Source organism: Homalodisca vitripennis, chromosome 5 (genome assembly GCF_021130785.1).
Source record: "Homalodisca vitripennis isolate AUS2020 chromosome 5, UT_GWSS_2.1, whole genome shotgun sequence".
NCBI lineage: Eukaryota > Metazoa > Arthropoda > Insecta > Hemiptera > Cicadellidae > Homalodisca > Homalodisca vitripennis.
Window position 1 is genome coordinate 152397463 of NC_060211.1, and position 16175 is coordinate 152413637.

General features: G+C 34.6%; 1 protein-coding gene across 1 annotated transcript in view; it reads right to left on the reverse strand.

The window, feature by feature from the left end:
* Nucleotides 1-14200: 14200 nt before the first annotated feature.
* Nucleotides 14201-16175, reverse strand: part of LOC124363039 (ABC transporter G family member 21) — a 169185-nt gene continuing 167210 nt past the window's right edge. The window contains exon 13 of the mRNA XM_046818102.1: nt 14201-15554. Within this exon, the coding sequence (XP_046674058.1) occupies nt 15371-15554 (184 nt within the window). The 3' untranslated portion in view covers nt 14201-15370. The remainder of the gene's footprint in view (nt 15555-16175) is intronic.

The following is a 16175-nucleotide window of genomic DNA, read 5'->3' on the forward strand; positions in this document are numbered from 1 at the left end:
AGAACTTCAGGGTTCTTCACTGAAGAGGCATGAAGACATGAAGCACCCTGAACAGGGCAACGTTGAACTGCAGCAGCCCTCTTCGCTTGGCGTGGAATTGGCAGGAAACTTGGAGGCCTCTATGGGAAACTACCGGGAAGCATCAACAACCCAGATAATGTAGCAAACTTACAAACATCACCTCTTAGTATTTTACATTTAAACACCCAGTCAATTAGAAATACATTAAACTTAATAAACCTATTTTTGAATGATTTTTATTGTGACATTTTCATGGTGAATGAACATTGGCTGTTTGACGAGGAAGTTTCTTTGTATATTCCAAATAATTTTATTTTAGCTAATTCCTTTACTAGGAATAATCTATCTAAAAGAGGTGGTGGATGTTCTATTTATATTAAGCCAGAGATTGAATTTAAAACAATTGATTTAAGACCTTTTTGTGTAACAGGCCTTTTTGAGGTAGCAGGCATTCTCTTGCCTAAACTTAAGTTAATAACTGTCACTCTATATCGTACGCCAGACTCTAATGTACCACAGTTTTAAATACTCTTGATTTATTTTTATTATTTTTACATGACAAATACAATAATTTACAGTATATAATTTCTTCAGACTTCAATATTAATGTACGACAAAATAAACCAGAAGTGAAGTGGTTTTTAAATATTTTAAGATCACATAACATGTATTTGTTAAACAATGAGCCAACTAGGGGCGAGGCTTGCCTAGACAACATTGTAACTTCAATCAGTAGAAATAAAACTAGTTGTAATGTTATAGAACCACATTTATCTGATTATTCTGGTGTATTTGCTCAATTTTTTGATGTGTATGTATGTAAAAATAAGCCTAAATTTGAAAAAAAATGTATTAGAGATATGAGTGATAGAGCAATTTTTAATTTTAAATATGACTTACTTCAAACAAACTGGAGTATTTTAAACTGTTTTAATGATGTAGAACAAGCCTTTGATTATTTTATGGAGTTGTTGACGATTTCTTTTGAGAAAAATTGTAAAGTTAAAGATGTTAAGGTTAAGGATAAGCAAAAGAAGGTAAAATTAAAATGGCTCACACCTGAGCTGAAACAAATCAATTAGTACAAATTAGCCCTCTACGATAGATATAAAATTAGCAAAGGTACAGCCCAGGAACCAGACTACAAAAAAGATTACATCAAAGCAAAAAGATTGTTTAAAATACGAATAGATCAAGCCAAACGGTTGGAGAATGAATGTTACATAGAAAACTCTAGTAATAAGTGTAAAGCTGCTTGGGAGATAATTAAAAAAGAGTCTAATTCAACAGCCCAGAGTTCAGAGTGTATTATAGATTCTAGTACCTTTAATGATTATTTTGTTAATATTGTGAGTAGTTTAAATCTTAATAAGAGTAAAAGTGTACCTGTTAATAAAGCTTTAAACCTAGTTAATAAGTATATTATACATAAAAATATTGTTACAAACCTAACTTTTAATTGGCATGAGATTAAAGCAGAAGAAGTTTTAAACTGTGTCTCTAGATTAAGTAATTCAAGTAGTATAGATATATATGGATTCTCGAATAAAACCATAAAAAATGTTATTGAAGGAATAGTAACACCTCTTACATGGTTATTTAATAAGATGTTGGAGCAAGGGATTTTTCCCAAGGCATTAAAGCTAACTAGAGTGTGTCCAATATTCAAGAAAGGGGACAAATCAAATCCCTCAAGTTACCGCCCAATCTCCTTAATACCTATACTTGGTAAAATATTTGAATTAAACATTAAACAGCAACTTCATTTTTACTTAGTCCAAAATAATGTATACTGTCAAGAACAATTTGGGTTTATTCCAGGGGGAAGTACAATCAAAGCAGTAGAGACTGTAATTGATAATATTCTAATGAGTTTTGAAGAGCGTATGACAACATCTGCTATGTTAATTGACTTAACTAAAGCCTTTGATTGTATAGATCACAAAATTTTAGTGGATAAGTTTCACAGTTATGGAATTAGAAATAATGAGCTTAATTTACTAAGGTCATATCTGAATGACAGAAAACAGATGGTTGTACAATATAATGATAAATCTAGCTTTAAGAATATTACCAGAGGTGTGCCTCAAGGCTCGATCTTAGGTCCTTTTTTATTTGTAATGGCAGTCAATGATTTCTCATTCAATGTGACATGTAAGTCAGTGTTATATGCTGACGATACTACTCTGATTAACAGCACAAAACATTTAGATGAATTAATGGACAAAGAAAATCAAACATTAAAAATGGCATTAGAATGGTTTGAAGCAAACTCACTTGTTGTAAATAGTAATAAGACGGAGAAAATAGTTTTTTCTTTAAATAATCTATTATTAGAAGAGAGTACTTCAACTGCTAAGTTATTAGGTATTTGTTTGGACAGTAAGTTGGATTGGGCCTATCATATTGATTACCTTTGTAAAAAACTATCTAGAATAGTTTATCTTCTAAGAAAGTTAAGAAATTATGTATCTATTGAAACATTGTTATTAGTTTATAATGCCTTTTTTCAATCGCAATTAAGATATGGTGTAACTTTATGGGGAAACAGTACTAGTGCACAAAGAGCATTCATATGGCAAAAAAAAGCGATTAGGTCAATAAAAAATGTATCAGACAGAGAAACTTGTGTTCCTCTATTTAGAGAGTATAAAATTATGACACTGCCAAATCTTTATATTTACTGTTGTTTAGTAAGTGTAAAAGAAGTCCTCCCCAGCTTTACAATTAGGGAACAAGTACATGGGTATAATACGAGGAGGAAGTATTTTTTAGATCTTCCTCAAGTAAGATTAGAAAAAACTAGAGGTAGCCATATTTTTATGAAAATTAAACTGTTTAACAAATTACCACAAAATGCATGGATTGTACCTTTAAACAATTTTAAGAGAGTATTAGAGAACTGGTTCAAGAATAATGTTTATTACTCAGTCTCAGATTTCTTAAGCAGCGATATTACATGTTTATGCTTTTAAAATTAATATTAGTTGTGTGTCCCATTGATTTGTTAAATTATAAACCGTAATTATTTGTTTGTATTGTTTGTATTTGTTTTATTTATTCGTGATATAGTATGTGTTTTATTTATTAACTTATCTGTATATACATAAATGAATATTTTTTTTTAATTTTGTCTCTCAATGTATTTATTTATTCAGTTATTTATTATTTATTTAGTTTTAATATTGTTGAGTTTTAAAATTTTATCCATGTTAAATGTGTTAATAGTTATTTATTATTGTTAATTTATATAGATCTGTTGGTTGTTTGGTTATTATTGTTATTAATTATATAGATCTATATATTTGCTGGTAGGCTGAATTGAGTAGGTAGAATCTGAGTAGTTTGTTTTTAGTTTTAGTTTAGTGTTTTAGTTTAGAATATTTTAGTAACTTGACAAAGTCTATTGCACTATTGAATGTGTTTAAAGACCAATAAAGATCTTGAATCTTAAATCTTGAATCTTGAATTGCTCATAATCTGATTCACAGGCTGCATGATCACTTCAGCAGTTGATTTTCCAGGTGTGAAAACAAACTTCTTATCATTTAAATGTAGAATTTTTTTTAAGAAGTTATTTCACAAATCATTTATTAATTTACTAAACAATTGTAAAATTGAATTTGGCCATATGTAATAGCTGGCATAAGTTTGGTAATCTTTTTTCACTTATCTCTAAAAATTTATTGCACAGATTAAAATATGTATGTTTAGAAAATTGTGTTAAAAATGTGTTGGGTTCAAAATGTACCAATAACAGTGTTTCACAAGCTACATTGGCATATTAAAGTCAAAGTCAAATATTCTTTATTTACAATTTCATTAAGAAATGTAATGGTATCAAAATTGCATAGTAGGTATTTTTCTTGGTCTTACTTTACATTGCTTATGAGTTATTCATTGTAGTGAAGAATTCTTCCAGTGTGTAAAGTGGTCGTTCCATCAGCCAGTCATGCAGTTGTTTCTTGAGTTTTGTAGAGCTGAGGTTTTCTTCATGGATTCAGGTAGTGCATTATATAGTTTCCGTCCCATGTATTGGAATCAACAAAAAACATGGCTGACTGCCAACATTCTCAGTAAAAGTGCTCTCAAGAAACAGTAAAATAGTGATGGTTTTAGGTTCAATCAACAAATAACCTCTAATCAGCACCTTACCTGGAGTACCGTGAGTCCATACACTAAAAAACTTATCACTTACAACACAAGATAAGTGAAATACTTAACTTATTAAAACACTTGCCACAAGCTGACCTAATTTTTTGAAATAAGCACATTTCATTTTAACAATCCAGATTGTGACAGTAATATTTTCAAATGAACAGAACTCCCATTACCATCTAGGATTTCTGAGAAACTAAAGAGACAAATTTTAATTTATTTTATAAAGTAACTAACACTATTAAAAATCACCAAATCTGGTGTGACGTCATAACCAACTCAATGCTGCTAGATACGTCAACTTCCAACACTACACCAGTAGACCAATAGGAGACAGAAAGACAGCTAGAGCAAGTGTGTCAAGCAGGCGAGAGCAGTAACCTCACCTGCTGACTGTGTGTCTGCTGATAACTGACCTCAGACATCTGCTCGCTATTCATTGCATGGCCACCGATGAAACTGTTTGCTTTACTATAACTTGAACTTCTCTTTCAAAAATAATTCATTTTTGTTACTCATATCTTTCTTACTACTGTACAGAAAAATGCCCACAAAATATCCATGCGGTAACTGTGGCATTGGAGTTAGATTTTCAGGTATAAAATGTACAAGTTCTTGCAAAAATTGGTACCATGCAGGATGTCAAAGTGTCATAGAAAAGAACCTGAAAAAATGGACTCCCCAGGAAATTGGGAAATGGCAATGCATAAATTGCAGAGCAGAAAATCAGCCTCACCTATCCGAACAAGTATTACCTGAATCACTCTCTTTAAATAGCTCTGATACCATCCAAGAACTAAAAATTAACTTAATTGAAAATAATTTTCTAGAAAATTCGAACAGTCAAGAGGATAAACTAGAAATGGCTGCAAAAATAGGATCAGCGTTAGTAGAAGAAAATGAACTCTTAAAAGAAGAAACACTCAAGCTAAAGACCAAACTGAGCATCATGGAGGAAAGATTTGAAGAAATAGAAAATGAAGAAAAGAAATACATAGACAAAATAGAAAACCTTTTACAGCTAAATGCAGACGTTGAAGCTCAACTCACTAAAGAGAAAAAACTTTGCCAAGAAGCGCAATTTATCTATGAGGAACATGACCTAAAACTAAGTCAACTTATTGATGGCTATGTAAAAAGAATAGCGGAGCTTGAAAAAACTATCTCAACACTGCAAAAGAAAACTGAAAATCAAGAAACTAAGTCTGCCACTTTTCAAGATTCTATCACGCAAACTTCCCCTCCTACCGAAATAATTAAAGATAGTCCCTCAACCCTCCTACTTGAAATGTCAGGTATCAAAACAAAACTTGATCGGAGAGAGATAGCTATTAATAACCTAGCTATTAATACTTTAACTTCAGGAGACAGCCAAACCTGCAATGAAAAACTGTTTAACACCTTGACAGAATGTAACTCACACCTGACTTCAGGAGCCAGCCAAACCTGCAAACAAAAACTGGAGAACCCTTTGATAGACTGTAACCCACACTTGACTTCAGGAGCCAGCCAAACCTGCAAACAAAAACTGGAGAACCCTTTGATAGACTGTAACCCACACTTGACTTCAGGAGCCAGCCAAACCTGCCAACAAAAACTGAAGAACCCCTTGACAGACTGTAACCCACACTTGACTTCAGGAGCCAGCCAAACCTGCCAACAAAAACTGAAGAACCCCTTGACAGACTGTAACCCACACTTGACTTCAGGAGCCAGCCAAACCTGCCAACAAAAACTGAAGAGCCCCTTGATAGACTGTAACCCACACTTGACTTCAGGAGCCAGCCAAACCTGCCAACAAAAACTGAAGAGCCCCTTGACAGACTGTAACCCACACTTGACTTCAGGAGCCAGCCAAACCTGCCAACAAAAACTGAAGAGCCCTTTGACAGACTGTAACCCACACTTGACTTCAGGAGCCAGCCAAACCTGCCAACAAAAACTGAAGAACCCCTTGACAGACTGTAACCCACACTTGACTTCAGGAGCCAGCCAAACCTGTCAACAAAAACTGAAGAGCCCCTTGACAGACTGTAACCCACACTTGACTTCAGGAGCCAGCCAAACCTGCCAACAAAAACTGAAGAGCCCCTTGACAGACTGTAACCCACACTTGACTTCAGGAGCCAGCCAAACCTGCCAACAAAAACTGAAGAACCCCTTGACAGACTGTAACCCACACTTGACTTCAGGAGCCAGCCAAACCTGTCAACAAAAACTGAAGAGCCCCTTGACAGACTGTAACCCACACTTGACTTCAGGAGCCAGCCAAACCTGCCAACAAAAACTGAAGAGCCCCTTGACAGACTGTAACCCACACTTGACTTCAGGAGCCAGCCAAACCTGCCAACAAAAACTGAAGAGCCCCTTGACAGACTGTAACCCACACTTGACTTCAGGAGCCAGCCAAACCTGCCATCAAAAACTGAAGAATGTTTTAACAGAATGTAACCCACACTTGACTTCAGCAACCAGCCAAACCTGCCAAGAAAAACTGAAAAAAACTTTGACTGAATGCAGCCCACACCTGACCTCAGGAATTGACCAAACCTGCAAACAAAAACTGCCAGGACGGACAAGGACATGGAGAGCCAAGTCTTCGGTACAAAATAACAATTTAAATACTCAAGCAAGAGCATATGTTCTCCAAGCAATCGAAGGCAAGAAAGCAAATATGTTTAGTGTCTCCCTTCAAGTGGCAAAAGCTGGCAGTAAATCAAATACTTTGGGACTTCAAAAACCTGCCAACTTGGACGTAAAAATGAAGCTAAATAACTCCCCACCACTAAACTCAAAATTAAAGAAAAGTGATGAAGATTATGAGGAATTCTTCCTAAAATACATTACATTCTACATGGAGCACATGAAGAAACACTATGGCTATACTGGAGCTTGTGATGACCTATCACAGTCCAACGATAAGTCTCAGTCCGTTTCAACCGAAAATCAGTCACAGATGCCCCCATCCCCTACAGGTGCTTTACAAGACCAAAACACAGTCCATTTTTTAGAACAAAGACAAGTAAAAGAAAGCAAATTCAAAAATTGAATAAAAGTCAAACCAGAAGCACTTCTCATAAAAACAACAACTACAGTATGTCAGTACTTCACCAAAATATCGATGGTCTTCGTAACAAAATCGAAAGACTAACTCACCACCTTGAGGTCCTTACACCTAGTGTTGTCATACTTACCGAACATGGTCTAAAAGAAGAAGAGCTCAGAAACATAAAGCTACAAAACTATACTTTATTATCTGCCTTCTGTAGGAAAACCCATGCTAAAGGAGGTGTAGCAATTTACATCAAAAGTGCCCTAGAAGTCATGACAGAACACATAGACACAACATCTTTTTGTGAAGATTAATTTGCGAGATAGAACTGTGTCGTTTAACTGTAAACAACCTGCAGTTATACATATTAGGCACATACAGGTCTCCAAGTGGACAGCTTGAAGATTTTCAAAATATTATGTCAAGACTTTTAGCGGACACCAAAGCATACAGTAAATTTCTCATCATAATGGGTGACGTAAATGTTGATATGCTTAAGGAAACCTCTGATAACAAACTAATTAATGACATGCTATTAAGTTTTAATACCACAAGACTACCCCTGCAAGCTACTAGGATTACCAGCTCCACACAGTCCTCTATTGATTGGGTGTGCACAAATAGCTCGGAACTTGTTGTACAAGTGGAAGTACTACAAACTGGACTCTCTGACCACAGAGCTCAGCTGTGTACCCTAAACATCCCTACAAAAGAAAAACCAACAGTTTCTGTTACAAGACGCAGGTTCAATGATGACAATATGGCAGTGCTAAAATCTCTCTTACAAGGGCAAAACTGGGACAATGTCAGGAATGCACACCACCTACAAGATGCTTATGATACTTTTTCTAAGACTCTGAATGTTATCTTGGATATGGCATGTCCTAAAAAGAAAATTAGATCTCGAAAAAAAGCCAAGCCAAAATACTATTTAAATGACGAAGCACTAAGGCTTAAAAGGGACTTTTTGGAGGCTCAGCACAAATTTGAACTAACAGGCTCTGTAACAGACAAAACCAACATGACAATCAAGAAAAAAGCATACGATTTTAAACTGAGAGACATGAAGAGGCAACACATAGTGACTTACATCAACCAAGCTCATGACAAGTCCAAAGCAACATGGAAGGTTATAAATGACGAAAAGACAGGGAAGAATGACAATAACTCAAAATTAGAACTACTTGTTGATAACAAAAAACTTGATGACCCTCAGAAAATTGCAGACTTCCTGAATGAATACTTCACTAATATAGCAGATAACACTTTAAGAAAACAAACCAAAAACCATACAAGACCAGTATTATCTAGATTAGTACCTGTTACAAACAGTAAACTTGAAGTATTTCATCCCACGTCAGTAGAAGAGGTGCGAAATGTAATAAAATCCCTGAAATCGACTCATTCAGCTGGTCTGGATGAAATATCCTCAAAGATATTGAAATTTTGTTGTGAGGAGCTATCTGAACCTCTGTCATACTTAATTAACAGATCTTTTCAACAAGGAATTTTTCCCCAACAGCTGAAAAAATCCAAAGTTTATCCAAAACATAAGGGTGGAAATAAACTGGAAGTCAATAATTACAGACCAATATCAGTAATTTCAACAATTTCCAAACTCTTCGAGAAGATAGCCCTCAAAAGATTATTGGATCACTGCAACGAAAATGAGTTGATGACACCTAACCAACATGGCTTTAGGAAACATAAGTCCACAACAACGGCCTTAATAAGTCTGCTTGAGGAGACTGTTGACCACATAGAAGCTGGCAGAATAGCAGCAGGTATTATGCTAGATTATAGCAAGGCCTTTGATTGCCTCAGCCATGACCTGATCCTCACCAAGTTACAATCCCTTGGTATTGTGGCAAAAGCAGCAGAATGGGTGCATAACTATCTGGCTGATAGACATCAGCTTGTGGAGCTTCTGTGTCAAGAAAAGAGTACTACCAAAAAAGTTCTTTCAACACCTCTACCAATAACAAGAGGGGTACCCCAACGTTCTGTTCTGGGCCCTGCTCTCTTCATCCTTACCACAAATGACCTACCAGCATATCTAAGAGACAGCTGTACCCCAATAATGTACGCTGATGATACCACCCTTGTGCTGGGCAAAGAAAGTATTGAATCACTTCAGATAAGCGCATTTATTGCTACAAACCTAGCCACTCAATACTGCCACGAAAATGACCTAGTTATAAACACACAAAAAACAAAGCAAATCATGTTTGGTAGAAGAGGAAGGGAGGAACCAGCATTACCTGAGGTGGAAGTGGAAGAGACCGCATGCTTCCTGGGCATTACCATCGACAGTTCCTTTACCTGGACAGCCCACATTGACAGTGTATGCAGGAAGTTGAACACTGGCATATTTTTAATTCGAAGAATGACGCAAATTGGCACTCCAGAAATAGCAAAAATCATTTACCATGCTTTCTGTGAAACTCACATAATGTATGGCATAGCCGCATGGGGTGGTACTACCAAGACCAATATGAACAGGATACTACTATTACAAAAGAGAGCATTAAGAACTATACTAGGCCTACAACCTATGGAGAGCTGCCGAGAACATTTTAAAAGTCTTAAAATCTTGACTGTGTATGCAATGTACATTTGTGAGGTGGCACATTATGCATCAATCAAACAACCAGCTCAAGGATCAACCCTTCACAACTATAATACAAGACATGCAACCCGTTTCAACCTCCCAGCTCATCGAACTTCTCTATATGCAAGAAAACCAATATATGCCGGTATGAAAATCCTCAACCACCTACCACAAGACTTCAGACAGGAAACTGGTGCAACACTAAAGAACAGACTGAAGAACCTCTTGTTGGACAATCCAATCTATTCCATGGATGAATTTTATCAAACGACCTGGACTTGATGTTATGTATTGTATTACAATTTTATGTATTTGCTCATATATTGTATACAGTATTGTTTTGACACCATTGCATTTCTTAAAGAAATTGTAATAAAGAATATTCTGACTTCTGACTTCTGTATGATGGCTTCTTGCTGTCTTGTGTGGAGTGGTGAATTGGAAGGATGTAGTCTTTGGCTCGTCTTGTATTATAACTGTGAACATTTTCTCCTCGGTTGTAATCCTGTTGGTATGTGTAGATAATCACAGTGTGTATGTATAGACAGACCACTGTTAGGATTCCCAAAGTTTTGAAAGATTCTTTGAAACTCTCTGTTGGTGTGAGATGTGCAAGTATTCTGATGGCTTTCTTTTGCAGGATTAAAATTCTGTCCAAGTTTTGCTTGGTTGTACCGCCCCATACTGACAATCCATATCTAATGTGAGATTCCACAAGTGCATAGTAGGCTGTTTTTGCCATATCCAGCCCTCCAACCCACATCGGTCTTCTCACCACAAAAATGCCTGACCCTATCTTCTTACTTAGGTTATTAGTGTGGTTGGTCCAGGATAGATCTGATTATATAGCGATTCCCAGTAGTTTGGTTTCACTTTAAACCCTAAGATCAGGAATTTCTGGGATCTCATCATGTTGTCAACTAAAGTTGATGCAGATTGTTTTCTGTGGGTTTATTGCCAGGTCATTTTGGAGACAATACTGAAGAGTTTTATTTGTTGATGAGATTATTTCTGACTGAAGGTCTTGTGGGGTTTTTGTATGGTGTATGAGTGTGGTGTCATCTGCATACATTATTGTCTCTGCATTGGTATCATTTATGAAAGATAGGAAGTCATTTGTAAATAGGACAAAGAGAAAGGGTCCCAGGACTGAGCCCTGTGGCACTCCTCTTGATGATGGTCGAGCACTGGATCTGAAGGTTTTTTTCCATTGGCTGTATTTTTTATTTCTACAATCTGTTTGCGCCCTTCAAGATAGCTTGCTATCCAGTCCCCTGATTTCCCTCTGATGCCCAGAGTTTCCAGCTTAATCAAAATTTGATCATGTCTGAGGCAGTCAAATGCCTTGCTGTAGTCAACAAAGACGGCAGCTACAAATTTGTTGTCTTCTAGTTTATCTGTGATTAACTCAATTAGGCTTACAAATGCACTAACTGTGGACCTTCCTTTCATGAAGCCGTACAGGTCTTGTTTTTCAAGATGTTCAATCATTCTTCTTATTGCAATTTTTTATATTATTTTCGAAAATGAGGATAGAAGGGAAATTGGTCGGTAATTTTCAATTTTTGTATTACTTCCTTTCTTATGTTTGGGATAAATTTTGGATAGTTTTAGTAATGAGGGAAAGTGTCCATGTTCAAATGACTTGTTCATCACCGCTGCTCGGGGCAGCTAGTTGCTTAGCACAAAACTTGATAGCTTTGGATGGGACCTCATCTAAACCACATGATAGTTTGGATTTAAGAGAGTTTATGACATCTATGACTTCTTTTTCAGTGGTTGGGGAAAATTGTAAAGTTGCTGAGAATTGTTCGATGGAGCTATTTGGAATAGGGGCTGCAGCACAGTGTAGGCCTGTCCTGTTTGTGTTCAGTGTTTCTTCTGCTGTTTCTGCAAAAGATTTGTTCATATTCTCAGCTATAAAGGTATCATTAGATATTTTGGCAGTAAATTATAAGCAGTACATTATACTTTATTCGCATATACAGGAGACAGAACCATAGATGTGAATTAGAAGTGTAATTTTGAATTTGTACTGTAAGTATAATGAGAGAACCATCTATAGAAAAAAATATTCATTTAAATGAGACTATTTCTTGTGAGTTTATTCCTTTGATATCTTATTGAAAAGTTTTTTTTTTCAAGCCTTAATTTTTTTATTTTAATTTTTCATGGTACACAACATTTTGAACTTTTTCTATTTACTCTTAGTTTTATTTATTTTTGGTTACTTAAGGGGACTACGAGGGTTGTATTTACTCCATGTAAATTTTGTGTACTTTGTGCACAATCAGAGATATTTGAACAACATTTTTGTAATGTATTCTATAGTATTACACTTAAACACGTGGATTTTAAAAGTATAAAATATATAAATATTTTATTTATTTCCAATTTTGTATAATTTTATCTAAAAAAAATTAGACTTACTATTTTTTAAATGAAAAATAATAGTAATTTTGTTGTTTCCTTATGTTTTCCTTATGAAATTGTATTATTTATTATGTATGAAGATAGGTGGAAGAGAGAAATTCTTGGCAACTTTTGGTAAAAATGTTTATATGTTGGATTAATAATATTGCCTCCAGACTATACCACTTAGGTGTATATTTGACTTTGCTGATGCAATTTTGTAAGATGGCAATAAACATATATTTATTTAATTTATTTATTTTGTTAAAGTATGCATCATGTTGTGGGGAATACGTGGTAAAACTTTGTTTCAATTATATGCAATAGTTCCTGAGAAAACTGTATAGGTACCAAATTATGAAAACATAGATGAAAGAAATAAATGCACAAAAGTTAATGTAAAACTTGTGCTAATAGTACCTTTGTTACAGTACAAGCCAAAACAGGTCATCAGGGTCTTCTTCAGTGTCCTCTAACTTCCTCATAAATTGCATTTTCTTGTCTTTCTAGTTTTTTCATGTCTGACAAATTTGATTTGGAATCCTGAATTCAGCATTCATCCATTTTCTTCATGCTGGTGATTATGTTTTTTCCAACTTTTAAAAAGCCATACACTTGAGTTATATATCCACTATTAAAAGATGATACAGCATCATACACTCCAAAATGCAGAGATTTTATACCAACACACATACTTCTAAAACTTATGAACGGCTTCTATCATGAAACTTTAAGAGTTATAAAAAAATTAGTAAAATTAAAATTTGTTTGAAATTGCTTGACAATTATGTTTTGATTTATGTTATGAAATGTAAGAGATTTTGTAAAACTGTGAAAGGCCAACATCTTGAATTCTTTCATTGGTCCAGATTATCCAGTAGTCTATGCACACAATGCTTAAGTACTGTGTTAGTATCAAGCTTAGTTTTAATTGTCTGGAATTTATGGTGATAGTGTTACTATTATTTCCATTATTAATGTATTCTATTCCGTTGTTTACTATTTAAAACAAATGGCCATTCTCTGTAAAACCTTTATATTTACTATATAAAAAATACAAAAGAACAAACAGTATTGTATATGACCTGGGAGTTCTAGAATACTGTTTAGTTTTACTCTATAATAACTTTGTAACTGAGCTATAACTATGCTTTTACCAAGGTTTGAATAACCACCATTTTGAAACGTTAAGAGATATTAAACAATGTGCAAGTATAAAAGATTCTTTTAATTATTATCTTGACAAAATTGTCATTTTTGGTATATAATAAAAATAGTCAAGTTGTATTTTTTGTAAAAAAACATGCATTGAATGGTTGCTGTCTTGAAATTTTTTGCTGGTTAAGATTCAGTAACAAACCCACCTAAGCTATGTGCAAATCATGTCTCTGCACCAAATTTATCCTGGATTTATAAAAAAAAATTGAGTTATTGTGTTTAAAAGCTTGAATTATGTTGCATAAATCCATATATATCAGTTTCAGATTATGGTGGTTTTGTGTTTTGGGGATCATAATCGGAGAAAATCCAAAAAGATCTTCCAGAAACTATCATACGGGTGATTATTATAGGCTGTTTCTATGAAACCTTCATAATATAAAAATATGATAATACACAAATCTATATATATTCCAGGTATATTTTTTACTTTATTTTATTTTTATGGTATACATATGCATATGCTCTTAATCCTCGGTTTGTTCCACCCATAAGTAAATTCCTATGAACGTTGTTGTGACATGATGAGTGACAGGGTTGAACTATTTGCAATCCATATTTATTAGACAAAATGCCTTCGGTTTGTAAACTGACCACAGTACAATACATAAGTGCTAGTATTTCATATAGCTTTTAACACAAAAATACTTGCAATTTCATTGTATTCTAGGACCCAGTTTTTTTCATATTTGGACAGAGAAGAGGAAAAGGAAATAAAGAAACATATATACGAATCGCAATAACAATTTATTAAATATAAATAGCTCATGTCAGCGAAAATGCTTCTCGATTGGACTAGGTACAGTACGGGTGTACGGTCGAGGAGGGGAATGCTATGACCTATCTTTACAGAGTCCACTCTTCGCGTCATAAAAAACATACACACAGCAAGTATATACTAGAAAATAAATTACAAACTCTAAGTTTAAAAATAAAATGAGGAAATGGCCGAATGTAGCCGGCCTTTCCACCCTTAAAAAGTTTTGTACAAGGATATGAAAATATACAGTAGACGAATCAGTTACGGTCGAATAACAAAACACAAAACAGTCATCTAATTCTACAATCACATTTGAGGCCCGAGGGGGCACCATGTAACGAACGATATTATATACATCAGCATCACAAAAGCATCATTAACCTAATGAGTGATAAGTTATGTAGTGGTATTTGTATAATATGAACATTGCATTAATATACATTAGGAATACATTTTATTATTGTAAGACTTATAGATATTTGTGCCTGGGACACTCTATGGTGGGATCGACCGACGGTTGTTACTCGGAGGAATGCTGGAACACGGAACGCCTCGAGTCCCTGTAGTCTGTACAAAACACAGCCAACGTCATCAGAAGGGACTCATCACTGCGTTCTGCTTCGCTCTATACAACTCACTTCCCGTTTAACATTACACAATAAAATTATAAAATATTATTGTTCTTTAACATTTTAAAATTATACATGTAAGCAAATACAATCAATAAAGTCCACCTTTTAACTTATGGATGGATTTAACAAATTTCAGTAAAACTTATGTATCATCCGATGAACAGTTTCAGACTTTTAGCGTTACAATACATTTCACTAAAATTACTTCTAATAAATCATTGTACATTTTTATTCATAGATTTCTACAACATCGACGAAACTTTTATTCCACAGTATAACGAGAACACCGCTATAGTGTGATGTATTCTGGCAGTGTAAAGTTATTTAGATTAGCCTAATGGTCTGAACATATAAAATAGTAAAGTATAGTCAAGTTTATGAATATCATAAAATAATACACATATATGAAAATAAAACAATAACTTTTTCAACGTTCCTGAGTATCTCCGAATGAACACTGAACTGATCTAAAGCCCCGCAGGCAACTGGATGTGACGTGACTTCGCTCACTTGGGCCGGCGGAAATAGCGGAGCACGACGTACCCCAGTAGGCGGAACACCAATAGGAAGCCCAGAAGCACCAGAGTGTTGGCCCACAATGGCAGACTGACACCCTGAGTCTCTAGAATGGCTGAGACAGGAATGTGCTCGGTCTCTTCGCACACATCGAACTTGGACTGCTGTGCACATCTGCGCAACACACGTATATTGATTGGTTATATATTCTAATATATCACTTATTCTTAGCTTTAATTTAAAACAACAGTGATTGTTTGAATATATATCCAAAGTAATATGAGGGGTTTCTACAATAAACTTTGTGAGTGCTCAGCAGAAATTAACGGATCTTCCTAAAAGAGAATTTTGATTGTTAACATAAAAATGTGTTCAGGAGTTCATTTTAGAAATTTGTATTTTGTTTTTCTGTCAGTAATTAATTTTTATTCATCCTGAAATCAATCATCTTTAAATTACTACACCTATACATGGTTCTACCTCATGAAAACATTCTGAGATAAAAGTGTATAATGGCAAGAAGTTACAAAATTACTTGAATAAAGTAAGGATCATAAGAGTTTTGAGTGGACATATTATTAAAAATGTTTTAGATTAAATTTTGCTCAAGAGAAGATTTCATGCCAGCAATATTAGGAAAATATGATTGATAAAAGAAGTTTAATCGATTTTTTACAAGATTGTTCATGTTAGGTGCAAGGTGTTACCCCTTGCACACTAGCATAGAATCCTACCAAGCAAACTTGGAAGTTGCTATTTAAAATGTATTATTGATGGTAAAAGATTTCACAGAAT